Below are 26,124 nucleotides of genomic sequence, written 5' to 3'. Positions count from 1 at the left end.
TCTGAAAGGGAAGGAAGACTCTCACCTTCTAGCTCGCTGTAACAGGAACTGCCACCCCCACCCCCCAACCTTGGTTTGCAAAACTGAGCCGGGTGGGGAAATGAAGGGCTGGCTTGCTAACCACAGTGAAGACTCATTTGCAAAAGCAAAACAGGGGCAGCAAGGCCCTTCTCTGACCCCAGCAGAAGGGATCAACTTCTGCAGGCCACCTTCTTGCTGGAACCACTCGAGCCCCACCATTGGGCTTGGAGCTTGGAGGCACTTAGCAGCTGTGGGCTTTATAGTCTTGCGACCTCAGTCTTCACCTCTGTTCAATGGGAATAATAATAATAATATTATAGTACATGAAGCGCCAATGAGGAAATGCGTGTAACGCCTTCTCTCCATGCCCGTTTCTGCAAACACTTGGGGGATAGAGGCTGTTATTATCGTGGTGGTGGACACAGTCCGCATCCCTCTCTTGGGCCCCACTCCATGCAGTAGCCACATTTCAGGAATAGTCCTCAGGTTAAACAACAGAGGGGTAAAGGAATATCTTCTAATGCATGCTCTTCTTTTCCTTTTTGAGCAGAATTTGGCATTTTAGATGAACCTCTGTGAGCAGGCTGACAGTGAGTTCTTGGTGGCATAGTGAGGGCCGGACCTGTTCCTGAAAAGCTGAGGCGTGAGACAGGCCAGCCCTCCTGTCTGGGTTTGGGCGCGGAGGGGGTCGCGGGAGGAGAGGGGAGCTGGGAGTGCCCTGTTAGCTATAGGTAACTATGTGAGGCTTCTTGCCTACAGGCTCGCGTGGGGCTGGGCCGCAGCCCTGACACGGGGCCACAAGTAATGACAGTAAGTGAGAAGCAGGGAAGGGGAAGTTGAGAAGCGGAAGGCAAGTCCTCCAGAGTGGGGGCATTTGAGCTGGGTCTTGAGCTGAGCTGAGTGGTCTTTCCTGCTCTTGGATTCCTCAGAGAACCTGCTCCTTCCCTGCAGAGAGCAAGAAGCAGGAAAGCCCTGTGTTTGGAGTTCAGGGACCCCATGAAGGCTCATGGACCCAGGATGAGATCACCCCTTTAACGAATGAGGGCTTCACCTCTCTGGGGAAGGCTTTCTAGGCCCAGAGGGCCAGGTGGACCGTGACTGGGTGTGTGGTGCATTCACCCTGGGGCACTGGGAGGGGCTTCTAGAAGACCAGGGCTTTCTCTGGCAGTCTGTGATGTCCCTCCGAGCCCTTCCCCTTGACCGTGGCTCTCAGTCAGTGGGGAGGGTCCTGAGCCAGTGTTCTGGCCCAGTTCCTCCCCCTACCCCTCCAGTGAAGCGGGAGGCGTCTGGAAACCCCAGCCTGTCCTGTTGATCATTAACAAGGTGGAAAGGTATTTCTGCCTGTCTTATCTAATGACTGACTCTGGCAGTGGGAGCCGTGAATACGCCTGGCATCTCTCTCTACCTGCTGAGACTTGGCTTGAAAGAAAGGATCTACCTTCATTCGGATTCTAGCCTGTTCATTCCAGGGTTTTCCAAGAGGCCGTTGTGGGAGCAGCTCTCTTGAAAATGGAAAAAGGAAGGGGAAAGAGCTGGGCCGCCTTGCCCACAGCTGGCTCTCCGTGAGACGCCCGTGCGTCACTGCCCTGCTGTCTTTGGCATCAAGGCCCAGGCAGGTGGCTGAGTGAATGACTTCAGTTTCCTGAGCCAACTCTGGAAAATGGGGGTTTGTTCCCAAGGTTGGCAGGAAGAGTGAGGAGACGGTGAAGTCAGTTCTGGCACCTAATAAATATTTCATGAGGAGGGTCCGGTCTGTTCTCCGTCCAGATCAGGTGCTTCTACCCTGGGCTTGACCTTGGCAGGGCTCCATTTGCTGCCGGCGGACGTGGTAGGTCAGTGTGTGCAAGCGCCTCCAGGCAGGAGCAGGTGTGGGTGGTGTTTGAGAACGCCGGCTCTGGGTCCGGACTGGCAGGGCTCGGACCCCCAGCTCACCCAGCCCGCTGGAGCCTCCGTTTCCTCCTCTGCAAAGTGGGCAGGCTGATAACAGGGACCACTCACCTCTTGGGGCTGCAGGAGGCATCCCTCAGACACTGGACACCAAGCACTTGACTGGTGTTTTTTTTTTTTAAAGATTTTATTTATTTATTTGAGACACAGAGATACAGAGAGAGAGGGAACACAGGCAGGGGGAGTGGGAGAAGCAGACTCCCTGCTGAGCAGGGAGCCGGACACGGGGCTCGATCCCAGGACCCTGGGATCATGACCTGAGCCGAAGGCAGACGCTTAACGACTGAGCCACCCAGGCGCCCCTTGACTGGTGTTTGATAGACCAGGAGCTGTCAGAGCCCCTGCTGCCTCTAAGGGTTTCGGGGCTGGGATCCTTGCAAGGATGCTCCTGAGAGCAAGAATCCAGCAGGACCCAGCTGGGCCAGGGTGACAGCCGAGCCGAGGGGCGAAGGAGGGGGTCTGCCCTGGAAAAGACCTCATCCTTCCCTGTGTTGTGGTTAAGAGGACAGGCTTGGGAGCTAAGGCTGCTGGGGTTGAAATCCGGGCTCGACTCGTGTAGCTTTGGAAAGTCACTGACTCTCTGCCTCAGTGTCCCCATCTTTGGAATGCAGATGGTGATATCAGCCTCACGTGAGCTCACACGTGTCAGAATCCCTGGCACACTGCTTGGCTGTACTAGATGTTTCTGTAAATGTGGCCTCCCTTCCCTTTTCTCTTCTCTGGTTTTCTCTGAAGTCAAGAGGTGGGTAGGAAGATGCAAACCAGCATTTTCCATGGGAGGATTCAACATCAGTCAACTTCTAGAATTTTGTCGGAGTTGAACAGAATAGTCTGTGTTCTCGGAACCTTTCTTTTCCTATAAAAAAAAACAAGGACAAAGCATCCGACTGAAAGAGTGAGCATATGTTTACCAGCACCGCTGCTTGTTGGGCTGAGGTTAGGGGAGGGCGTGTTGAAATGAGTGGTTGCTGCTGAGATGGGTCCACGTTTGCCTTCTCCCGGGGCTGTGCGCAGACTCCTGGCGGACGTTCACAGAAACCGTGTTCTTGGCTGTCGTCGCTCCTGCCCTCTCGAATCTGTGGGCCCCTGGGCCGGGCCTGGCTCCAGGCCCCCTGCTGGCCACTTCCTCTGGGTTTCTGACTGGCTTATCAGAGGGCTGCATGAGCATCTATTTCTGGCCTGGCTGGAAATAGTCTGGATCCTGGTACAAGGCAAGCCCGGAGTCAGTTCCTGGGATGGAGAAGTAGCCCAGTGGGAGGAAGTCTCTTGACACTGTCCCCCAGGAGAGACCAGGCCCAGGGAACAGGAGTCACCAGTGGTTCCCTTTGCAGGTCCCTTGTGGTCTCCCTGAGTGTGTCAAGGAGAACATCTGTTTGGTATTAGCGTGTTTTTTTTTTCTTTCTTGATACTCTTTATCTTTTAATTGAAAAATGTATTGAGATAATGATAGATTCATGTAAAATTGTAAGAAGTAATACAGAGAGATCTCATGTAGATGTTAGTTTCTCCCAATGGTCCCATCTTGCAAAACTTCAGTGTGCCAAGCACAGCCAGGGTATTGACGTTGATTCAGTCCACTCATGATCTTGTTCAGGTTTCCCAGTTTTACTTGTCCTGTGTGTGTGCATGTGCATGCATGTAGAGTTCTATACGATTTTATCACATGTACGTTCTTTGTATCCACCACCACAGTCGAGATACTAGGTAGTTCCATCATGACAAGGATCCCTGGGGTTCCCTCTTAATAACCACACCCACCTCCACATGGAAGGTTTGCATTTGGTAAAATGCACAAATGGTGAGTGTAAGCTCAAATTTACACATAGGGACACCTCTGTGACCACTTCCACACCCCACCTCCCGTCCACATCAGATCTAGACCACTCCCTAAACTGCTGCCCCCAGGAGGTCACCACCGCTGTGACTTCTGTCTCCATCTGTGAGTCCAGTACTGTTCAGTCGGCCTCACTCCCTCGAACCTTTTCTTCTCACCTTTTATAACTCCAAGCCACACTGAGGGTATGGTCTGTGGCATCAGCTATTTCTAGGCAGAATTTAATAATGTCCTATTTCCACTGCCTCTGTGTTGTACAATTCCTGTTATGTATGGTGGGTGGGACTGGTTTTCTTTTTACCAAAGATAAACTCCTTAAATATATATATATGTATTTATATTCAGTTGAAAAAGGTGAGTTGATTTAAAGACCGGTATTGGACAAAGAGTGCCAGCACTATGCATATAGGGCAAACTTCGTAAAATTGATAATCAAATGATATTTGAGAAACAGTGTCAGAAGCATAGATGGCTCCAAAAAAAAAAAAAAAAAAAAAAGCCACACCCAATCAAAAACGGGTCCAGTGAGGGGGTGGGGGTGGGGGGAGGGCAGGATCTATACATGGTCTGTACCGTGAAGGCCTTCTGTGTAATTTTGATAAAGAATACTGGTTTAAAGCAGAGCAAATTAAAATTTCAGCAGGCTGTGTGAAAGGTGGTGAGCCCTTCTATAATGTCTTAATGGTTTTTGTTCTATCTGCATTCTACCTGTTCTATAACTAAAACATATTTTGAAATGGACTCACTGTTTTTTAACTTAAATTTATATAAAAGGAATTTTGATCCTCAAGTTTAGAGGTGCTAGATGTGTATTTTTTCCAATTCATGTTAAAATACATCACAGTTAAGACCTAACAAAATGTGGATACCATTTAAGGTCCTTCCCCATATCCCGTGACGGGGTTACTCCCATTGAGTTTCCAGTAAGAGGGAGAAAACATTAAACTCAATAACCCTGGAACAGTGAGTATTTAAAGACATTTGTGATGGTCAGTGTTTGGGGTTTTAGCTGGCCAGTTCATAAAGCTCCTCTCTTTCTCGTCATCTCCTGAATTTGGAAACAATTGAGAAACCCGGATAACTGATATACGGCAACAAGAAGGTCTGCTCTTCTTGTGCCTCCCGTGGAGTCTGGCTTAGATGCCGTCTCTGGCCCCTGACCTGCTCACTCTGTCTGGCCCTGGTGGACGCCCACCGGCCTCTTAGAGGCAGCTCCCCCCTAGTGCCAGGGGGACAGATCGGACCAGAACCGGACAAGGAGGCTAAGATGGGCATGTCCAGTTCCTCCTCCTGGACTCCTGTTAGAGAGCATTCCCTGCTCCCCTGGAGACAAGGGGTCCCTGGAGGGAAGAGAAGCTCAGCCAGTTCCTCTAGTATCACTTAAAACTCTGAAACATCTAGAAAACAGTTCATCCAACATTTCTGTGTGAATATGAAGCACGGCCGTAACAGCTACCTCATCATTTGAATGCTGTTATTCCAGAACCTCCTATGGAAGCGCAAGACTGGAATATTCCCCACTGGAGATCAGCACAGTCTGAACAGTTGTTTCTTTTTTTAACAAAGATGAGAGCAGTCTCCCTCACCCCCCAATATGTAGGCTTTCAAAGGACTTTCATTCTACAGCTCCTGAAACAGTTTACATTTTACCAGGTTCTTTCAGGTGTATCTGCCTATGGGATGGATATTTGTTCCCATTTTACAGATGAGAAAGTAGAGGCGAAGCCAGAATAAAGAAACCCATCCCGAGTTGGACTTTTAAGTGCATGTCTGCTAGATTCTTCTAAAGTTGGGCTCTTTCTGCTCTCCCACGGGTGACCCCGTTAAAACCGAGGGTTCTGCAGTGCATCTCACTTGTCCATCTAGCTGTCAGGGTAGCTGCCGTCCTGTATGTCCAACAGCCCAACACCCTTGGTTTTGTAAAGCAGAGTCTTTCACTGAGACCCAGCAACCCTGAGACGAAGTGAAACCACCGGCGTCGGTGAAGGTGTTCTTAGAGGGTGGTGTGCAAGAACATGCATCCCAACAGCTAGGTTAACCTTGACTGAGACCTCCTGGGGGCCACGGGGTTCCTGTAGTGTAATTTCACTTTGTTGCTAGAGCAGCTCCGTGAAGGAGGTACCCCTGCCATGGTCGGTGCAGGTGGGGAAAGGACAGAGAAGGCAGATGATTTGCCCAAGCTCCCAGGTGCCATTGGGGCAACCTGTCCAAGCTCCGGGACCCCTGCAGGGCTTCCTACCCCTCTCACCAGGTTACCTCCAGCCTTCAGAGCTCCGCCAAGACACACACCCTCAGAGAAGCCTCTCTTCCCCTTGCTGGGAAGAAGCCCCCGTGTAGACTTTTTTACTCTCCTTTGAGGTGTTTGGCGTGGTTGGAGGCTTCCATGTTCATGTGCTGGTTTGGAGAGGGTCTGTCCTCCGCGGGCTTCTGAGGGTGGGGACCATGTCTGTGTGCTTCCCCCGCGCATCCTCAGTGCGATGCTCAGTAGGGGCCTGGCTGATTGAATGGCTGACATGTGGACAGGAAGGTGGGGATAAGTGTGCGAAGGTGTCGAGCCTCAGTGGTCTCTTTTCCCCTTAAATATGGCTGGAGCTTCCCTGAAGATGCCTGAAGCCTGTTGTCAGATGGTACCACTTGAGGACAAGTGCGGGAATCAGGGGAAAGGCCACGTGCATGGTGTGAGGGTAGGCGGATGTTCCGGGGGCGGGGGGCAGCTTGAGAGTGTGGCCCAGAAAGGGAACAGGGTTTGAAGAATGGGGTCATGGGGACAGTCGGCAAAGGGGGTGGTGGAGTCAGGCGGGGGAGTGGGAGGAGGCTGGAAACCCCGAGTGTGTGTCTGCAGGTGATGGGTGGGGAGGGCCGCGGGAGGGTGGCCGGACCTGGGGAAGGCCCGAGGTGATGCTGGGAAGCCAAGTTTGTGCAGAGATGAGGCCTCGCGATGAGGCTTCTGCGGCTGTGTTATCTTCTTCAAGCAGGAAGCACGGCTGCTGAGCCCCGCCGCAGAGGGACGCGTGGCCTGAGCTCCGGCCACCAGAGCCTATTTGGAAAATGAAGTCGGTCATCTTAATGACTGTGTGCCTTTGGCAAAAATTCCAACCAAAGCAGATCAAGCCCGCCATTTGCTCGTCATCCTCCCCACCAGTAACCCTCACTGTCAGCAAATTGGCGAACTTTTTTTTTCCTACCTTTACACACACAGGTATACATGGACAAATATAGGCATCCTTTCTTAGCTGAGTCTAATGCGTTCCTGGAAACTTGAGGGAGAGCAGCTTTTTTTTTTTTTTTTTTGTATACTGTATATCATGTCCTGTTACATGGATATAAATGTTGATGCATTACCAACCGATTGGCAAAACCCAACCCCAGTGTTGCTTAGTACCCTTAAACACCTGGAGGCCAACCCATCAGCTATTTCTGCATGAGCACAAAGCATTGACAGCAGCAGATACTTAATTATACGATGCTTTAATGAACGTTGTTACTGGGCGTGTTTGCAAACAGTACTGAGGGGACGATATGGTGTTGGCTGTGAATTTTCATTTTTTTTCCTGTCCTCTACTTTGCAACTTAATGGAAATGACAGTGAACTAACCTGTTACAAATACTAGCGATGTTATCTAAATTGGACTCTGTTTGGTAGAAATTTCTCCTTGTCAGAAATAAATGCTGGGACTCAGGCAGGACTTAGTAGGGTGGGCAGGACCCGAGGTTTGATGCATGATGATTTCCAACATCGGGAGCGCCGGACTTGGTCCCCTCCTGTTGCAGATTGATACACACCAATATTTTCACTGGTGCCTGTGCATGAGCATCCTACAGCGGGTGTTAATCTGGGTAGTACATTTCGTGTAAAAAAAAATATTTGCAGGTGAGAGTGGGTATTTAGATAGTGAGAATTTGAATGATGATAGACACCTGTGCACAGTATGTCTGTGCACACATGTTTGTACGTGTGGATTCACCTATGTACACGTGCACAGCACCCTATTTACATAAGGTGGTGTGGATTTTTTTTCCACATCAGTACATATGGATCTGCCACTTCAGTTTCCACAACAGATAAATTAAGAGACTGTGGTTTTTTCTCATACCTTATGAGTCTAGCTTTATTCAGTTGCATTAGTAATTTAAAAAATAAGAGCTAACAAGCACCTAGAAGTGGCTGTGTCTTTTATTAGTTGTCATTTCGAGGCACTGTTGTAATGCACATGCACACACACATACTCCTTTAATCCTCAAAGAGCACTATGTAAGAAGATTATTCTTGCTCCTATCACTCACGTGAGGAAGTGGAGGCCCAGAGAGGTGAATTCTGCTGGAAGCACCTGTTAGAAGCTGGGATGCACACCCAGGCCTGCCGGTTCCAGAGTCCATCCCCTGGTCACCAGACACACACTTTGCATAACTTGGGTGGCACATTTGCAATCCTGGCACTAGGATTTGATTTCCAGCTGCATGTCAGAAAGATGATTTGGGATTGACCTAGTTGAGTGCAGGAGGCCTGACCCCCCCCATGGCTGCTCTGCACCCCATGGGCAGTGGGGTCATCCTTCAGCAAGGTGCCCCTGTGTGATGCAAGATCAAGTGCGTGTCAACAGAAATGACCAACGGGCCCCTCAGACTTTGCTGATTACCAAATAGAACCCCCCCCCCCCCCGCTGGTGAGGGGTTTCCTTCCTGCCTTCTTGGGGCTCCTGGTAACCAAGGGGGTTCTGGATAGCGGGCAGCCCTCTGGTTCCTCTGGAGCTGGCGCCTCCTTGCTCAGAAGGCCTAGGAAGTCGTAGTAACAGCTGTGGAGGGCTTGGTGGTGGCCCCACCACCACCTTTTCATGGAGGCCTTAGCCACAGCCCCATCCACAGCTGACTTTCCACCTGTGAATGAGTGTCCTCCCTGGTCTGCATTGATGGCTAGACAAGCCCGTTGGCATGAAGGGGGCACCTCACAATTAGAAGGCCTGCAGCCCTAAGAGTGTGGACTCAGGAGGGCTGCTTTCCACTCCTGGGAGGTACCCGAGAGAACTGAAAACAGGTGTTCAAACAGAAACTTGGATGTGAGTGTTCATAGCCTCACTATTCATAGTAGCCGAAAGGTGGAAACAATCCAAAAATGCCCATCAGCAGAAGAGTGGATAACTAACGTGTAGTCTGTCTATACTGGAATATTACTCATCCGTAGAAAGGAACGCAGTCCCGGCTAGGACACAGAGGAACCTTGAAGACTTGATGCTAAATGAAACATGCCCGACACAAAAGACCACGTATTGTATGATTCCCTTTGTATGAAATGTCCAGAAAAGGCCGATCTGTAGAGACTGAAAGTAGGTTCGTGGTTGCCAGAGGCTGGCGTGGGGACAAGAGGGGAACGGGGAGTGTTAGTTACAGGGTATAGGTTTGTCTTTGTGGTCATGAAGATGTTCTTAAATTGACTGGTGGTGGTGGTTTGCGCAAGTGAATATATTAGAAGCTATCGAATTGCATGGTTGAAATGGATGAATTGTACAGCGTGTGACCTATATCTTGATAAAGCTGTTCTGTTAAATGAGAGTACATTACCTATAATCCCAGGAACACCTGCTGAGCCAAGATACGTTTGGGGGTACCGAACGCATGGGGCAGTGACATCTAGTCCTGTCTCCGTCGGGGGGAGCCCAGAGAAGCTGTTCTTTGCAATGACTGGGACTTGGCCACATCCATCCTTCTGCTGCCTGGAATACATACTGGGCCTCTGACCCCTCAAACATACCGATCCCTGTGTCCCAGGGGGTAGCACAGAGACTACCGGATCCAGTACCTCACGTAGCAGGGGCTGCCGCGGGCGGATTCTGCTCGCCGTAGCACTGATTTCTGCCCCTCAAGGCCAGCTTGGTGTGAACGCTGCAACCCTGTGCTTGAGGACAGGGGAGGCAGGCCCCAGAAACAGCCCTCGACCACCAGCAGATGGGGTTTGGGGATAAATAACCCCAGCTCCCTTACTCCGTGGTGGGGCAAGGACTCCCAGAGCCCCCGTGGGATCTGCTCCAGGTACCCACGGAGGGCCAGCTTGACGACCTAGCAGCCTCTTCCTCAGCTCTTTTCCTTGCTGGTCTCACATCCTCGCTCCCCTACCAGTGTTCCTGGGACCACCTCCCAAATAACCTAAGCCATTCATTGCACAGGTACCCAAGTTCTGCTCTGAGCCAGGCTCTGGTGCACGTGGCCGTGCGTCTCCAGTTGTGAGCGCGGGACAGACAGGATCCCTGTTGTCCTGGGGCTCAGAGGAGGATGCGCCTATACATACAGATGTGCACGTGAGGAGCTTTATGGGCCAGTTATAAAAATAACAGGACGAATCATTTCAGGGGTGGGGGTGGAGAAGGCAGGCAATGTTGAGCAGGCGCTCGGGTGAGATCTGCACGAGTCCGGTCAGCTGATGGCAGGGGAGAAAGGGCTAAGCCCCTGCAGAAGGCCTGGTCTCTTCAGGAGCATCATGAATGAGGCTGCCTTTATCTGGGGTGCGGGGGGGGGGGGGGGGGGGGGGGGGGGGGGCGTGGTCGGCATGATGTCATGGAGGTGATGGGTCCTGCTGGAGCGGTCGGTGCCTGCAGCCCTCCCCCGGGACGCGTCTGGCTCTGAAGCTGGCACCAAAGTGGAAGGCAGGACCACTCGCCTCCCTAGAGTGGCTCTTTCTCTTTCGTTCTCTTTCCATGTCTCACGCTTCTTCCTGTCTGACTTGGTACCTATGCGTGTTTGTATCCCCTCTCCCTCCTTGTCCAGGTGGCATGTCTGGTGGCTCCGTCCCTCTTTGCCCGTCCGGGGTTCTCCTTTTGTGTTTGTTCATATCTCTGTGTCCATCTCCGGTTTGTGTCCCGGTCGCCCCGACCGCTTCCTCATTCCACAGCTATTTATTGGGTCCACTGGGTACCAGCCACTGTGCTAGGGGCTGGGACACGGCGCTGAGGAAGGGAGCGCCTTCGAGGGAAGAGGTTCCGAGCCCATGAGTCCCACGTGCAGGCACTGACCTCGGTTCGGTGCTGTGGGGAGAGGGGCTGATATGTATGATAGCAGAAATTGGGGGGCTTTCTGTGAGTTCGATGGTGGTTGAGCTGAAACTGGAAGGGGGAACTCGGAGGGAACCGGGGCCAGAGCATTCCTAGCAGAGGCAGCAGCACGTGCTGATGCCGTGTGCTGGGGGTGACCGCTCGCCAGGTGGCTGGAGCGCCGAGGGCGCAGGCAGGTGGGGCTGGCGGGGTCGACACCGGGCCTGGGTTCTCAGTCCTACGAGCACTGGGATGCAGTCAGAAGGTTTGAAGCCCAGGAGGGTCATGAACATATTTATTTATTTACTTCCTTATTTTTTAAAGATTTATTTATTTTAGGGAGAGCATGCACACACGAGAAGGGGGAGAGGGAGAGGCGGAGGGTCCCTGCTGATCGCAGAGCCTGGTACAGGGCTCGATCTCATGACCCTGAGATCATGACCTGAGCCAAAATCAAGAGTTGGACGCTTAGCCGACTGAACCACCCAGGCGCTCCAACATGAGCTTATTTAAATTTCATAAAAATGGTTCTGGGGTAACTTCTGTTTACTTCAATAGGCCAAGCAAGAGATCCAGTGACTTGGATGATGGCATTGGCCGTGGGAATGGAGAGAAGTTGACCGAGTCAAGAGTAATTTAGAAAGTAGAACTGGTAATTGCCTGAGGACAGTGTTACAGTATATGAAATTTTTTCTTTATGTACACGTGTCAGAGTTTTATTGTAAGTTTCTTGTAGGGAGAAAAACTTACAGTAGGCCGACTCAGAGATTCTCACCTACAGATATTTTATGGGGAACAAGGATAGTAGATAATCACTGCTAGACTTGATAGGAAAAAAAAATATATTTGCTTCTTGCTTCAAGTCACTAGCATCTTGCCCGGCAGTGAGCTGGGTGGGTAACATCCAAGAACAAACTCACCACCCTCAATGTTCTTGGAGGAGGCGTAAACAGTTAAATTGGCAAGGCTAACTTCCTCCTAGAAGGCTGTAAATTTCAGTGCACATAAAGGGTGTTTGTTTTTGGGGAGTGAGGGCAGAGAGAAAAGACTCCAGGTTTCTGGGTTCGGTGAAGAATGGGGATCTGGCCCCTATTCCTCTCCCTACCAGGGTTTAGAGGCATCCACGCTCCCAAAATAAAAGGACCACTTATGGTTGAGAAGTGGTTTTTTTGGGGGGGGGTTCCTTTTTTTTTTAAGTTCAATTAATTAACAATATAGTGTATTATTAGTTTCAGAGGTAGAGTTCAGTGATTCATCAGTTGCATACAACACCCAGTGCTCATTCCATCACGTGCCCTCCTTCATGCCCACCACCCAGTTACCCCATCCCCCCCCACCTCCCCTCCAGCAAGCCTCAGTTTCTTTCCTATGCTTAAGAAGTCTCTTACGGTTTTTCTCCCTCTCTGGTTTCATCTTGTTTTATTCTTCCCAGGTTTTTTTTGTTTTTTTTTTGTTTTGTTTTTTACTAACCAGAATCATGCTGTAGGTATTGTTCTTTGATGTGCTTGTTGGAGATGTTCTCAGCCTAGCACACTCCTTTTATCCATTCTGTATTCCACAGAAATAGATGTTTGGGTTGCTTCATTCTGCTGTTATAATTATGCCCACTTTTGTGCACAAACCTGAGCACAGGGGCTGGAATTTGCGGGGAAGAGTGTCAATTTGAGCCCTTGGCAATCTGAGGTGAAGGCGTGTTGACTTGGCATTTAGCAGGTGGCAGGCCGTGCATGCTGACTCGGGCAGGAGGGCGGCTGGACTGTGGATTTGGGACCCACAGGCCGATGGCATCATGTGTGACAGGGACGTGGCTGGTTTTGCTTTTAATTTTTGGGTGTTTTCTGGGAAACTCGATCTCTCCCTCTATTCTAAATGAAAGCCTTGCTGGATAGAGTATTCTTGGCTATAGATTTTTTCCTTTTAGCAGTTGGAATTTATCATGCGAGAAGTGGTTTTTAAAACTTTCTGGTTTGCAACAATTTTAGACTCACGTGAACATTGCAGAAATAGTACAGGATTTCTGTGTACCGTTCATCCGGCTTCCCCCGGTGATAACATCTTTCTTGTTCAGTCACCAAACCCAGGGCACTGACACCGCTACGGTGTGATTAAAATACAGACCTGGGAGGCGCCTGGGTGGCTCAGTCGGTTAAGCGTCTGCCTTCGGCTCAGGTCATGATCTCGGGGTCCTGGGTTTGAACCTCGTGTTGGGCTCCCTGCTTGGTGGGGAGTCTGCTTCTCTCCCTCCCTCTGCACCTGCACCCTGTGCTTCGTGCTCCCGCGCACGTGTTCTCTCTCTCTCTCTCTCAAATAAATCTTTAAAAAATAAAAACTAAAATAAAATAAATTACAGAACGGAACTGGTTTTCACCATTTATTTTACGTGAACCCGGGTTTGGTTTGGTGGCTTTCTCACGTGTATAGGCTTGTGTAAATACTGCCACACACGGTGCAGAACAGATGCACCCATTTAAAGTCTTTCCACATTCCTTCATGACTCCTGTCCGCCAAGCTGTTTTCGGTCTGGCTAGACCCATGGGAAGAAAGTAGAGAGCTTCCAGTTCATTCCGTCCCTCTCCTTCCTGATTGCATTCACTGCACCCCCACTCCTGTTGCTACCTGTGCATGAACCTTTCCTGCTGTTTCAACCCTGACTCTAAATGCCATTGTTCACCTGTTGGCTTCCTCCATTCCAGGTCCATGCTCCCTCCTTCGCCTCCCATTTCCAGGGACACCTTTTTGCCTGTTTCTCTCTTCAGTACAAGGACTGAGATGTACATGCTAGGACTCTCAGGGTTGCAAGTGATAGAAACTCAGGTCACACTAACCAAAGCTAAAAAGAGATTTGTTGTGTAGGGGCTCAGATAGTACATCCAGGCTCAATCTTTTCTTTCTCGGGGGCAGGCAGCATGCTCCCCGTTACCCCCAGCCTCCTGTTTTATCAGCCAGGCTGCAGCAGCAGCAAGAGAAATTTTATAAATATCTCTGGCCAAAAAAGTGCCAAGAGGATGCTAGTGGGCCATGTGCTCGTCCCTGAACCAATCACGGTGCCCCAGCGTGGGGCAACCTTGGTCATTCCCAGGACCCTTGGGCCCCCTCTTTGACTTGTTGTGGTCGGTGGTGAGGAGAGGCAGATCAGCTTCATCTGAGGCACTTAGAATGGGTCCATTCCAGGAAAGGTGCTGTTTTGACGGGAAAAATGGGGAGGAAGGGACTGGTCGAACTTGTCTCTTCGGGACAGTCCATGGTCATCCTGTGGCAGGGAGGGAGATCTCCCCTGAGTCGGGTGGCTATCCTGTGGGGTGGGGGGAGGAGTCACCTATGGGTCATTTGGCCATCCTATGGGGCGCAGGGTCGTCCCTGGGTCAGGTGGCCATCCTGTGGGGGGAGCGGTCACTCTTGGGTCAGCTGGCCATCCTGGCCCAGTTTGGTTAGGAGTGGGTTGGAGTCCTAACCAAAGATAGATTTCTTCTTGTTTCTATCGTCCGTTGCTATATAACTATCCCAGTACTTAGTAGCTTAGAACAGCAAGCTTTCTACTTGCATATAATCCTGCAGTTTGGACAGGGCTGAGGGGCTGGGGAGTAAAGGAGCTGGGCGGTGCATATGGGGCGCGGGCGCTGTGGCTACGTCCTCGGGTGCAGTGAACTCTGGCTTCTGATGGGCCCGTCTTAATTGTCTTTTAGTGGATATCATGGAAATCAAGGAAATCCGCCCAGGGAAGAGCTCCAAGGATTTTGAGCGTGCAAAAGCTGTCCGCCAGAAGGAAGACTGCTGCTTTACCATCTTGTATGGCACCCAGTTTGTTCTCAGCACGCTCAGCTTGGCAGGTGAGTGCGCCTCCGTGTGCTCTTCTCCCTGCCTGTGCCTGGCTGTGTCCTAGGATGTTCTGTAGTAGCAGAAGCCTCACACCTGCCTGCCCCTAATGTGTGTTTGGGGGCATCATGGTTTTGAATTCTAACCCTGTCCTGTTCTAGCTGTGTGCCTTTGGGCAAGTTACTCAACCTCTCTGAGCTGCAGTTTGCTCAGCTGTGAAACGGGGAAAATGGTAATGCCGGCCTCACTGGGACATTGTAAGCATTATGTTAAGGGCCTGCTTGACTCATGCAGGTAGGTGAAGGCAGGCTATAGTTTTCATCCAGCAGAGCCTGGCCCGTACTGTATATTCAATTGAACTGGAGAAACTTCCCGAAATCTTAGATCTCACACATATGTGCACACACACAGACACATGCATGCTCACACATGTACACACAATACACTTACACACACACGTGTGCATGCACGTGTGTACTCACATAGACACATGACCTGCAGGGGAGATTTCCAGCCATCCCTATGAATTCACCCAAAAGCAAAGGGGCCTCTGAGAGGCCAGAGAATGAACTGTGGAAAAGCTCAGGCACTTGACTCGGGGGCAGAAGCTTGTCACCCCCTTCAGGTCCACTTCTAGAATTCATTGACTTAGAACCGTGTGTACAGCTGGGAGTGATGAGAGAAAATAAATCCCATTAAAAGTAGACCCAAGTGGGAGGAAACGATGAAAGCTGAGCAGTGTCAGGGACATTTAAATTAGGGCCCAGTAGCTCTCGTTGATTTGCTCTCTCGCTTGCTCAGCACGCACCTTTGAACACGTACTCTGCACTGGGCTGGAGGCCACTGGGGCTATAGGGCCCGATAAGCCCGGTTGCTGCCTTTCAGGAGCTCACAGTACACTGGGATAAGAGCTACAGTCCATTCACAATACAGCATGCTGTCGGAGTGCAGAGGGCCAATTTCAGGGAAGCCTTTGCGGAGGAGGTGACTTTTAAATTGGGTTTTGAGGCATCAGTAGGAGTTGGGAGGAAAGAGGGAGGCCAGTCCAGGGAGAGGGTGTTCCATGTGTGAGGGCTTGAAGGAGGGAAATAGCAAGCTGGGTGTGGGACATGATGAGTGGACGTCTGACTGATGGTGTGTGGTTGGTGCAGAGATGGGGCAGGAGAGAGGGGCCTGTGCCCATGAACTTCAGAATTTTGTCCACTTAGCCCTGCTGCAGGTTGAGGCCTGGTGGTTCTTGGTAGGGAGACCACGAGAGCCCAAGTGGGTCTTGGAGTCCAGGTTGCTAACTCTGTTCCACTCTGGGGTCTTTCTTTTAGAGCTCTAGAATTTAGGTCCAGGAGAGAGATGGGCAAGACCTGGATTCAGATCCCAGCTTCCCACTTACGGGCTCTGGGACAGGTCTCCTAACACTTCTGAGCTTAAGCCTCTCCTCATTCCCATGGGAAGAGGGAGAGCAGAAACCTTGGCATTCTCTCATCCAGATAAACAAGGTACCTGGTCCTTAGGAGATGGTTAATAACTCAACGAGTGTCTGCATGGCTGGCTCCCTTGTACTGATGAGGAAATGAGGCACAGAGGGGTTAAGGAGCCAGCTGAATGTCACGCAGCCCCAAAGTGGTGCCGTGGGACTTGTCAGCGATGCCAAGCCCTTCTCTGCTGCTTGATGCTGCCTCTCTCCTCTCTCTCCTTGGCCTTGATGAGAAACGGGAAATGCTGAGGGCGGCTCAGGATTGTGGTGGGAATTATCCCAGACCCTGCACCTTATTCACTAGCATAGGGGTAAAAACTAAAACTCTTGGGGGAAAAAAATTGTCCCACTTGTCACCCTTGCTGTAGAAGGGTCATCACGGGCATGTGGCTTTATCTTGGACAAAAAGCAGGTCTTAGAACCATGAAGGTGTGAAGGAGATGCCCTCTTGGCGCCCTTGAGCAAAACTGGAAATGGGTCCTGGCTCCTCCTGTCCCTGTGGTCTGTATGGGGCTGGGATGGCCCAGGGCCCCGATTGCTCTGCAGAGGTCTTCCCAAGGGAGTAACGCCATTTCCGTCTGTGTTCACCTTCCAGCGGACTCTAAGGAAGATGCGACTAAGTGGCTCTCGGGCTTGAAAATCTTACACCAGGAAGCAATGAGCGCGTCCACACCCACCATTATCGAGAGGTACTGACTTTTGCTTATCTTGCCTTCCCACATTCATTGATTCCGCTCCCTTTAGCCAACATGAGCGAGGGAAAGCAAAGTGGGGCGTTTCCTCTTGGAGGCTCGTGGAGGGTCCCGAGTGCGTCAGGTTCCCGGTAGATGCAGCGGGCTCCCCAGCATCTCCCCAAAGAGCCTCTCTCAGTGTTGGGCCGTGCTTGGCCGCCTGGGGTGAGGCGCATGCTGAAACCCAGACAGAAACAGGCATTGGTGGTGTTTGAGGGGAGGACAGAGGGCTTCCTTCTTGTAGGATTAGGAAGGGATTCAGCCGACTCACCAAAGGACAGTCCCTTACAGGGTGTGGGATTTGCCACCTACTCAGGACGGCCTTGTCTGTGCGTCTGTGTCGTGGAGGTCCGTGTGGGATTGGCATGTGAATGATTGTCCCCTCGGTTAAAACCCTCTGATTCCCGCCATTTTTCTCATCAGCTTTTTGGGGGGGATAATGAACAGAGAGGATTGTCCGTTTAAAGAGTGCCAGCCTCTATGCATTGTGGGGGGTCCTCTTGGCTCAGCTAGGGCGTCTCAACAACAAGGAGAAAACTGCTTCTTCCCGAGCTGCTCGAGTTAGCAAGTTGGAAAGCTTTTGTTTCCAGTATCCTTTGTCCCCATTCCATAGAACTAACCGAAACTGGGGCTGTTTACTAACTCACTCTCTCTCTGTCTCTATCTCAACTCTCTTCCCAGTTGGCTGAGAAAGCAGATTTATTCAGTGGATCAAACCAGAAGAAACAGGTAAGATTCGTTCGTATTTCTGTGGTTTTCTCCAGATCGTATTGGCCTCTGATGTTCTTTCTTGAAACGGTCCACGGCCACCGGAGCATGTTTTGTGGTGTGGGAAGGCCCTCGTGCGGTCCGGCTGGACCTGCCAGGTGCCGGATGCCGTGCCAAGCGCTGGGGGCTGATGGTGACACAGCCCTCACCTGGCTGGAGCCTCACTTCCGTGGATGTTCAGGTCCATCTGCAGAGAAGGCTGCTGTGCCGTGGAGCACTTGGACCTCGTTCTTGAGGCCCTCACATTTGAGCACCTTCTGTGTCCTGGGGAGACACAAGATTGCCACGCACCTGCCCTACTTTGTGGCGGGAGAGAGGTTGACCATAAGGAAGGAAAGCAGGTTGACTTGCGACAGTTAGACGGGCCGGGCAGACATGAGCTGGGGAAGTGATCAACGTAGAAACATGTAATTCAGTGTATATGTTCCCCAAACGGTGCGTCTCGGAGCGGTTCCCCGTCAGCGAGGTGCTCCGTGTGGGACATTTTTGTAACAAACATGGTTTGACCTTGGACTTGGCAGCATGATTTCCTTACTGAGGAGAAATCGTTTGCTTCCTGATGGATGTAGAGTTGCTCCCGGTCCATTAGTATCATGAATACTGCTGCTTAGAAACCTTGGGGTCTCCCTGTTTGTATGCGTGTGTGAGGAGGAGACAAACAGGACAAAGAGGATCGAGTCCTAGAGGAGGGGTCCCAGCAGCGAAGTGTTTTCTGGTCTGATGTTTTGAGAGAGGTGGTAACAATTTGTATTTCTCCCCGTGGTGCAAGAGGGCGCGCCTTTCCTTACTCCCTGTATTACCAGACCTTTGGTGATCCTGACGGGTGAAAGGCAACGCAGATATTTGCTTAAATTTGTATTTATTTTTGAGTAAAGTTGAACATTCTCTCTTCCATTTTTTTAGGTTTTGATCCAGTTATTATTAATAATGTAATGATAAATCCTACCATTTATTGAGCACTCAGCCTGCCACACACAGTGCTCAGTGCTTTAAATTATTGTGTCATTTTAGCCTCGTATAAGACCTTCTTAAAAATTTTTACGTCATTTTCCTTCCTTCTATTCTGTGTTAAGATCTGTCAGCATGATACGTGAGGCCCCAGCTAACCTCTCCAGCTCCCCCCGGTGTCCCTTTCCATCTCTGAGGCCCCTGGGTGTCAGGCCAGTGTCCTGCAGCAGCTGGTGACCTCAGAGTTTGGCTGTGTGTCGCGTGCTTGCTCCCACGCACGCCGCCCGATGGGATGATGGAGAAGCAGTCCCTTGCAGTGGTGAAACGTTCAGTAATGATGTAAGGCCCGCCAGAAGCGCACCCCGCGTCCCCCTGTCCACCCGCCCTCCCTCCTCCATCCGTCCAGCATTCACCGGGCTGCGCTCCGGTGTTAGGGAGGTGGATCTGGGGAGGTCCCTGCGTTGGAGGGTTTTGTTCACACTGGTCTCTTTCAGCCACCAAGGTGGGGCCTCCCTGGTGTTTCCTTTCTGTTGTGGCTTAGGGGTGATTCATTGTTGAGGTTGGCGCAGGGATGACGGACGGAGCCCCCCCGGGCCCTCTCCCCATGCACGGGGGGGTCCAGGGTTATTGATTTGGTTTGGAAGTCCGCCTCTCCATCTTGTCAGGGCAGCCTCCCTCTGGCTGTCTTGCTCAGAGTGGATTCCTGCACCTCCTCCCCAGAGACCCGTCTTTCCGTTGGCCGGTCCAGAACCTTCGGCAGAGAGGAAGTCTGTCTGTGGACTCGATGCCCCTATTCCTCGCTTCCCGTGTGCTCTCCCCGACCTTCCTCCCAGTGGGCAGAGCCCCGCTGCTCTGTCAACATGTGGAAAAGCCCACCTTTCCTGTGGGCCTGGGAGGCCGGGAGGGAGCTTTTCAAAAGGAACTCTGACCAAGGTCCCAGTGAAAGGGCAGCTGACTGACTTCTGCTCTGCCAGTTTCCCCTCCCTTCCTGTCACCCACGGCTGGTGGCGTTTCCTGAAGGAAAACAAAGCAGTGGCCCAAGCCAAGGAAAGACTCGGGCAGCAGTGGGAGGCGGGCTCGAAGCCGGCTCCCAGCGCTTCCCTTGGCCGGCACGCCTCGTCCCCTGCGGGGCGTCCTGAGGGGGCAAATGGTAGCAGCTGACCCTTGCCGGGGGGTCGGTGTGCAGCAAGCCGGCGTACCCAGCACGTCGCATGCTCTCGGAGTTGGGGCCTGCTTCTGGAATGCTCGCAACCCGGGGGGCTCGGTACCCTTGGATCCATTTGGTGAGGACAGTGAGGCCGAGCAGAGTTACGGGACTTGGCTGCGGCAACTCGGCTCGCGGGGCGGGGCCCCAGGTGCGAGGCTTACCCATCGCGACCGACGACACCATGTTGCTTGTCTTCTGTTATAATCTGTGCTCAGGAAAGCCGGTCAAAGGCAGAAAGCTTCCCCTCCCACCGCCCGCCCCCCACAGCCTGTAAGTGAAAACTGTTTAGTTGGTCTGATTGTGGTAACATCGACACAACATAAAAGCTACCATTGTAAGCGCCTGCCTCCGTGAGATTACGTGCATTCGTACTGTCGTGTGTTCATCACTGTCATCCTCTTCAAGCGCTCTTCGCCTCGCACAGCTGAAGCTCTGTCCCCGTAACGGTCCCCCCTTCCTCCTTCCCCGCCCCCGATAACACTCTGCTCCACCTCCCGTGGCCACCCTAGGAGTGTGACGGCGCTCGGCACCTCGCACGGAGCGGAGTCAGGCCGTCTTTGTCCTTGGGGGGCTGGCTTGCTTCACTTAGGACAGCGTCCTCGTGGTTCATCCATGTTCCTGTGACAGGGGTCAGAACTGCCCTCTTTTTTAAGGCTGCGTAATATTCCCTGGGAGGTGGAGCCCATGTGTTGTTGATCCGTTCATCTGTTGATGGACACTTCGATGGCTTCCCCCTTTTGGCTGTTGTGAGTATGGTTGCTGTGAACGTGGGTGTGCAAGCCCCTGCTCTCAGTTCTTGTGTACATGGCCCAGAAGTGGAATTGCTGAATGCAGCGGTAGTACGGCTCCATTCTTAGATGCAGCGCCCTGCTGCTTGCCATGGTGCTGGCAGCCTTCTCTCCTACCAGCGCTCCGTTCTTCCCACTTCTTGCCCGTGCTTGTTTCCCCTGCCTGCCTGCCTGCCTTCCTTCCTTCCTGCCTGCCTGCCTTCTTTCCTTCCTTCCTGCCTTCCTTCCTGCCTGTCTGCCTTCCTTCCTGCCAGCCTGTCTTCCTTCCTGCCTGCCTTCCTGCTTGCCTGCCTTCCTTCCTTCCTCCCAGCCTGTCTTCCTTCCTGCCAGCTTGTCTTCCTTCCCTCCTTCCTTCCTTCCTTCCTTCCTTCCTTCCTTCCTTCCTTCCTTCCTTCCCTCCCTCCCTCCCTCCCTCCCTCCCTCCCTCCCTCCCTCTCTCTCTTTCTTTCAAATAATAGTTATCTTAATGGGTATGAAGTAGTAGCTCATTTTGGTTTTGTTTTGCATCTTCCTCATTGCTAGGGATGTTGAGCATTTTTTCATGTGCTTTTTACCATTTGTCTTCTCTGGAAAAATGTCTGTTCAGGTCCTCCTTTGCCATTTTAAAATTTCATCTTACAATTTTAGCCCTTATTCAACTTCCAAGTGTTGACCCTGGGATAGGAACTATATAACCTATTATTTTTCATTCATTCTATTGTTCATTATGCTTTTCTTTAGCATTACCTTTTGAAAAAGTGCACATAGATTTTTTTTTAAATATAAAAGTAATTCATGTTCATTATAGAAAATTTTATAAATTCTGAGAACTAGAATCTGTATAAATGTGATATTAATAAATGTTACATATCATGAACCCCAGCTACAGTTTGTTTCAGCTTTGTTTTTTTACTTTATTTTACTTCATTAAAATCTAATTACACATATGATCTTTTTTCCTATTCTTCTTTAATTTCTAAATTTGGGGAGGGGCGCCTGGGTGGCTCAGTCGCTTAAGCATCCGCCTTTGGCTCAAGTTGTGATCTCAGGGTCCTGGGATCGAGCCCCGCATCGGGCTCCCTGCTCAGCGGGGAGCCTGCTTCTCCCTCTTTCTCTGCTGCTCCCCCTGCTTGTGCATGTGCACACGTGCGTGCTCAGTCTCTCTCTCAAATAAAATCTTTAAAAAAAATAAATTTGGGGTTAACTTTACATTTAGAGAAAAGTTGAGAAGATAGTACAGGAAGTCCCCAAATACCCGTCTGCCCAGGTTTCTCTCATGCTCCCCTCATGCATTGCCACATCGTGTTTGTGGAAACTGAGGAAACAGCATTGGCACAGGACTCTGAAGTGAGCCCTGGACTTGATTGGGAGCTCACTATTTCCCCACCGACGTGCTCTTCCTGGTTCCAGATCTAACCGCCGCCCCCCCTCCCCCGCCCACCCCGTTACACTGCATTGTTCTGCCCCTTGGTCTACTCTGGGTCGGGACAGTTTCTCCATCTTCCCTGACGACCTTGACGGTTTTGAGGAATACATCCAGGTATCTTCTAGCATCTCCCTTAGTTCGTGTTGGTCTGACATTTTTGTCATGATGAGGCAGGAGTCATGGGTAGGCTGAGGTTGTGGGTGTTTGGGAAGAATATCACGGAGGGGAAGGTCTTCTTTATCCTGTCATCACATTGAGGGCTGTGTGTTCTCTTCGGGGCTTGTCAGTGGTGATGTCACTCTTGATCCCCTGGCCAAGGTGGTATTGGGAAGATGGCCCTTTGTAAAGTCACCCCCACCACCATTCTTTGGGAATAAATAGCTGAATCCAGCCCACCTAAAGGAGGCGAGGATTAAACCATTTTCACATCACGTTACAGCGTAAGAACGTCTCCACTTCCTTGCAGCTCTTCAGGAAAGTGATGTCCGTGCCTACGTTAGAAATCAACCAATGGGAATGTGATACTTGGTTTGAAAAGTTGTCTTTTGTCATTTAATCTATGTCCAGTTTTTCCTTATGTTCACATTAGCACCGAATCATGTTCCAAGTAAACATAGGATGTGACCCTCACGAGAAGCAGTTTCAGGGCCACTGTAGGATTCTTGGTCCTTGTGCCATGACTCCACAGTCCCCCATTGGACAGACACGCTCTGCTTTCCTGGAGTCTTACCTTCCTGTTGCTGCTCACGTCGGCGGGGGCGCCTTGAGGTCAGGGGTCTGGTTGGTTTGGTCTTCCTAGTGTTTGTCAGGTGAAAGAAAGTTCTCCCTTTCATTCCTAGACATAACATTGAGCAAATGGAACATTCTAGCTTGGGAAGCTTTCCTTATGACATTTCCAGGCCTGGGGAGACTGAGTCAGAAGTGTCAGTTCTTTATCAGTAACTCTTGGCTGGATTTTTAGAGGCGACGCCCACCCACACCCCCATCTTTGAGCCTTTAGAGTTTAGTTGTCTCTTGTCAGGGAATTAGGTTCTGAGGTTGTGCAAAAGGTGAATATTTCTGTGATCAAAATACCCCTTGAGAAACCCCCCCTCCCCCAGCCGAACCTTCTGTGAGGGTCCCTGGAATTGTGTTCCCTGGTGAGAGGCTCACCATGGCTGTGTCCCACAGAGGGGCAGGGGCCTCAGGGTTGGGAGCAGATTGTCTCCTGTGGACATTTCTTTCCCTCCTTTGCCTTTTGCCCCTGGGCATATAACATGGAATTTGCATCGGCTAAGGGTGGGCTGCCCGTTTTCCTTCAACCTGGCAGGGGCAGAGGGAAGACCGTGTTGTGTTTCAGGAGGCAGAAGGGCCCGGGGTTCCAGGTGGGAGACAGGGATGTGGGTCCGGGTCTCTCCTTCAGCAGGAATGCAGGGAGGTATTATGCAGGTAATAGTGTGGCCCCAGCCCACTGGGACTGCCTGGGGGCTTTGGCCTTAGGTATGTGCAGTCTCCCCAGCAGAGATTCTGCTTCACTAGGTCTAGCCTGGGGCTCAAGAATTTTGCATTTCTAACAAATTCCCAGCTGATGTTGGTGCCGGTGGTCCAGGGACTCTACTTAGAAAAGGATCCTCTAGAGCCGCTCTGTCCAATACGGTGGCCCCTAGCTATAGGTGGCTATTTAAATTAATTAAAATTAAATAAAATTAAAATTTAGTTCCTGGGTCATGTTAGCCGCATTTCAGATGCTCAGTAGCCACATGTGGCTGGTGGCTACCGCATCGGCCAGCCCAGATCTAGAACGCTGCCATCATCATAGAAAGTTCTGTTGGGCAGTGCTGAGGTTTGAATCTCCGCTTCAACACTGACTGGTTGTGTGAGTTCGGGTAAATTACTTAATTTCTCTGTGCCTTAGTTTTCTAGGCTGTAAGAGAGAGCTAATAGTTGCTGCCTCCCTGGGTTGGTGTGAGGTCTCAGTGGGTGGGTATGTGAAAGTGCTTAGATGCTGCCCGGCTTGTGGTGAGCGCTGACAAAGGCTTAAGATTGTCCTCACTGCTCTAAGAGCCCCGGGGGTGGTAGAGGTGTCGGTCCAGCCTCCCGTGGCAGGTAAGTTTCCCGGGGCAGCGTGGTCAAGGCTGCTGGGGTGCGGTGCCGTAGGAGCTGGGACGGTGCCAGGCCAGCAGGGGGAGGTGCCGCGATTGTGGAGTGATGCCTGCTGTGGAAGGGGGAGGGGCTCTGTGTGGCCCGTGGCGGGGACCATTTCTTGCCTTCCCTCTCCAGAGGAATTGCCCTGGTTCCTAACCCACGGTCACAGGCTGAGCCTGCAGGAAGCAGAATCTGAGATGGGTGTTAGTGTGCAGGAAGCTTACTGGGGAGGGCGTGCGGAGGGACACCTGTGCGTACTGGCGGGAATTAGCTGCCGTGGTCACAGCCACGGCCTCCAGAGCCGTCCTCCCTTGAGGTCCTGAGAGGGTTGGGGATGCTGGATTCGACCTTGCTGAGGCACTCTCTTCATCTGAGGACGGGGAGAGGGGTGAGGTTGGGGGCTGCTGGATTCTTCCCCTCCAGCAGCTGGGGAGCCCCTGTGCCTGTCCTGGCTCAGGGTCAGGCGTGCAGCCCAGACCCACAGGCCTAGAGTGGGGGGCCTGGAGCGGCAAAGTCCCAGCACAGGAGCCCAAGGAAGCTCTGTGGCCCCCGCCTTTACCTGGGGGCTCCATTGCTCTGCTGTAAGGTGGGACTTTTGGAGCAGGTGGATTCGGGTGCCCCGTTGCTCAGAGTCTTGTGCCCCCAGGTCTGGTTTGCTCCACTGGCTCCCAGCCCCCCCGTCTCTGTACCTGGAGGTAGGGAGGTTTCTTGACCCTGTTTCTGCCTAGAGGTTCTGGGTTCCCCAGGGGACTCTGACCTCTTCCTTGGTGCTGGGTGAGCCCTGCAGGGCCACCAGCTTGGCCACATCCTCTCCTTGCCCCGTCTTGGGGCACCAGCCCCTGTTGCTCCTCTCTTTTCGTCCTGTTCCTGGCCAGGCTCTTCCTGGACATCCCAGGGGCTGGGTCAGAAAGCGGGTCTCAGCCAGCCTGCTTGATTCTCTGCCCGGCCAGCCCCACCTGATGTTGTTGCTCTCATTTCTGGGAAAGCCCTTGGTGCTGACCCTGTAGTAGTGGGGGGCAGGGAAGCCTCTTGCAGGTAAAGATGTCTGATGTTAGGGAGGCTGTTAGACTAGAGGTAGAAAGGCTGGCGGTGGGGACACTGGGACAGCCGGGAGTCCCACTTCGTTGTCTGCAGGGCCAGCTGCGGAGGGTAACGTGCTGCTTCTCTCCGGATGTACCGGCAGAGGCCGAGTTGACAGCGTTGGGGAAACTCGGCCATTTTCTGCCCACATCCTGGACAGACTTCCTTCCTTGACCATGCACAGCCCTGTCCAGACGGACGTCTCCAGAACACAGAGCGGTTTTCTCTGACCATACCAACAGCACCCCCAGACCACCCTCTCTCGCTCTAGCAGACACTCGGCTCTGTAGCTGCAGGGGTCTGGATGCCATGCCCTTGACCCCCCCCACCCCACCCCCCACCTCCCCACTGTTCGTGCTGTCCCTGGAGACGTGGGGAAATGCCCTGGAGTCCACCTCCCCCATCTCCCAGCTCCGAACCTTCTGAGTCTGTGTCCTCACCCGGGATGTGGAGGTGGTGATGGTACCCACCCCAGGAGGTCGTGAGAGCATGGAGGGAGTATGTGTCTGTGCATCCGTCCATCCCCCGGAGCGGTGCCTGGCATTGAATATTTCTTTTGCTCAGAATGTGCTCTCCCCTTCTTTCCTCTGCAACTGAACTTGCCCCCTGGCCCAAGGGAAAAGCATGCCTGGGGGTTTCTGTGATGTGGTCCACATGACTATACCTTTTGGGATTTGATTCAAACCCGGGCTCTGCTGTCACCCAGCTCTGACCTAGAGCAGCGTATCCCTCCCAGACCCCTCCCCCGTTGCCTGTTCTGAAACCCGAGGGTGGGTCATGCTTCCTGTGTAGGGGGTCAGGTGTAGGGAGGGGTTAGGTAACATTATTGCCTGGAGGACACCAGGGCAGCCTGGCACATAGTAGGTGCTCCTGTGAGGCTGGATCCTTCCCCTTTCCCCCCCGCTCCGGCCTTCTGTGACTGCCCCCCACCCCTCGGTTTGAACCCCTGGGACGTTTCATGTCTGCTC

The 26,124-nt window shown here is 52.0% G+C and overlaps 1 protein-coding gene across 5 annotated transcripts in view; it reads left to right on the top strand.

Annotated features, from left to right (window-relative positions):
* The window catches only part of PLCG2 (phospholipase C gamma 2), a 151,057-nt gene that overhangs the window by 47,893 nt on the left and 77,040 nt on the right, over positions 1-26,124 (top strand). For all 5 annotated transcript variants that reach the window (XM_032389743.1, XM_032389740.1, XM_032389742.1 and 2 more), the window contains 3 exons: positions 14,505-14,648; positions 16,701-16,794; positions 17,518-17,565. In XM_032389743.1, the coding sequence (XP_032245634.1) occupies positions 14,505-14,648; positions 16,701-16,794; positions 17,518-17,565 (286 nt within the window). The remainder of the gene's footprint in view (positions 1-14,504; positions 14,649-16,700; positions 16,795-17,517; positions 17,566-26,124) is intronic.

This window comes from Phoca vitulina, unplaced genomic scaffold (assembly GCF_004348235.1).
Source record: "Phoca vitulina isolate PV1807 unplaced genomic scaffold, GSC_HSeal_1.0 scaffold56, whole genome shotgun sequence".
NCBI classification, from domain to species: Eukaryota; Metazoa; Chordata; class Mammalia; order Carnivora; family Phocidae; genus Phoca; species Phoca vitulina.
This window is presented reverse-complemented; position numbering and strand designations above follow the sequence as displayed.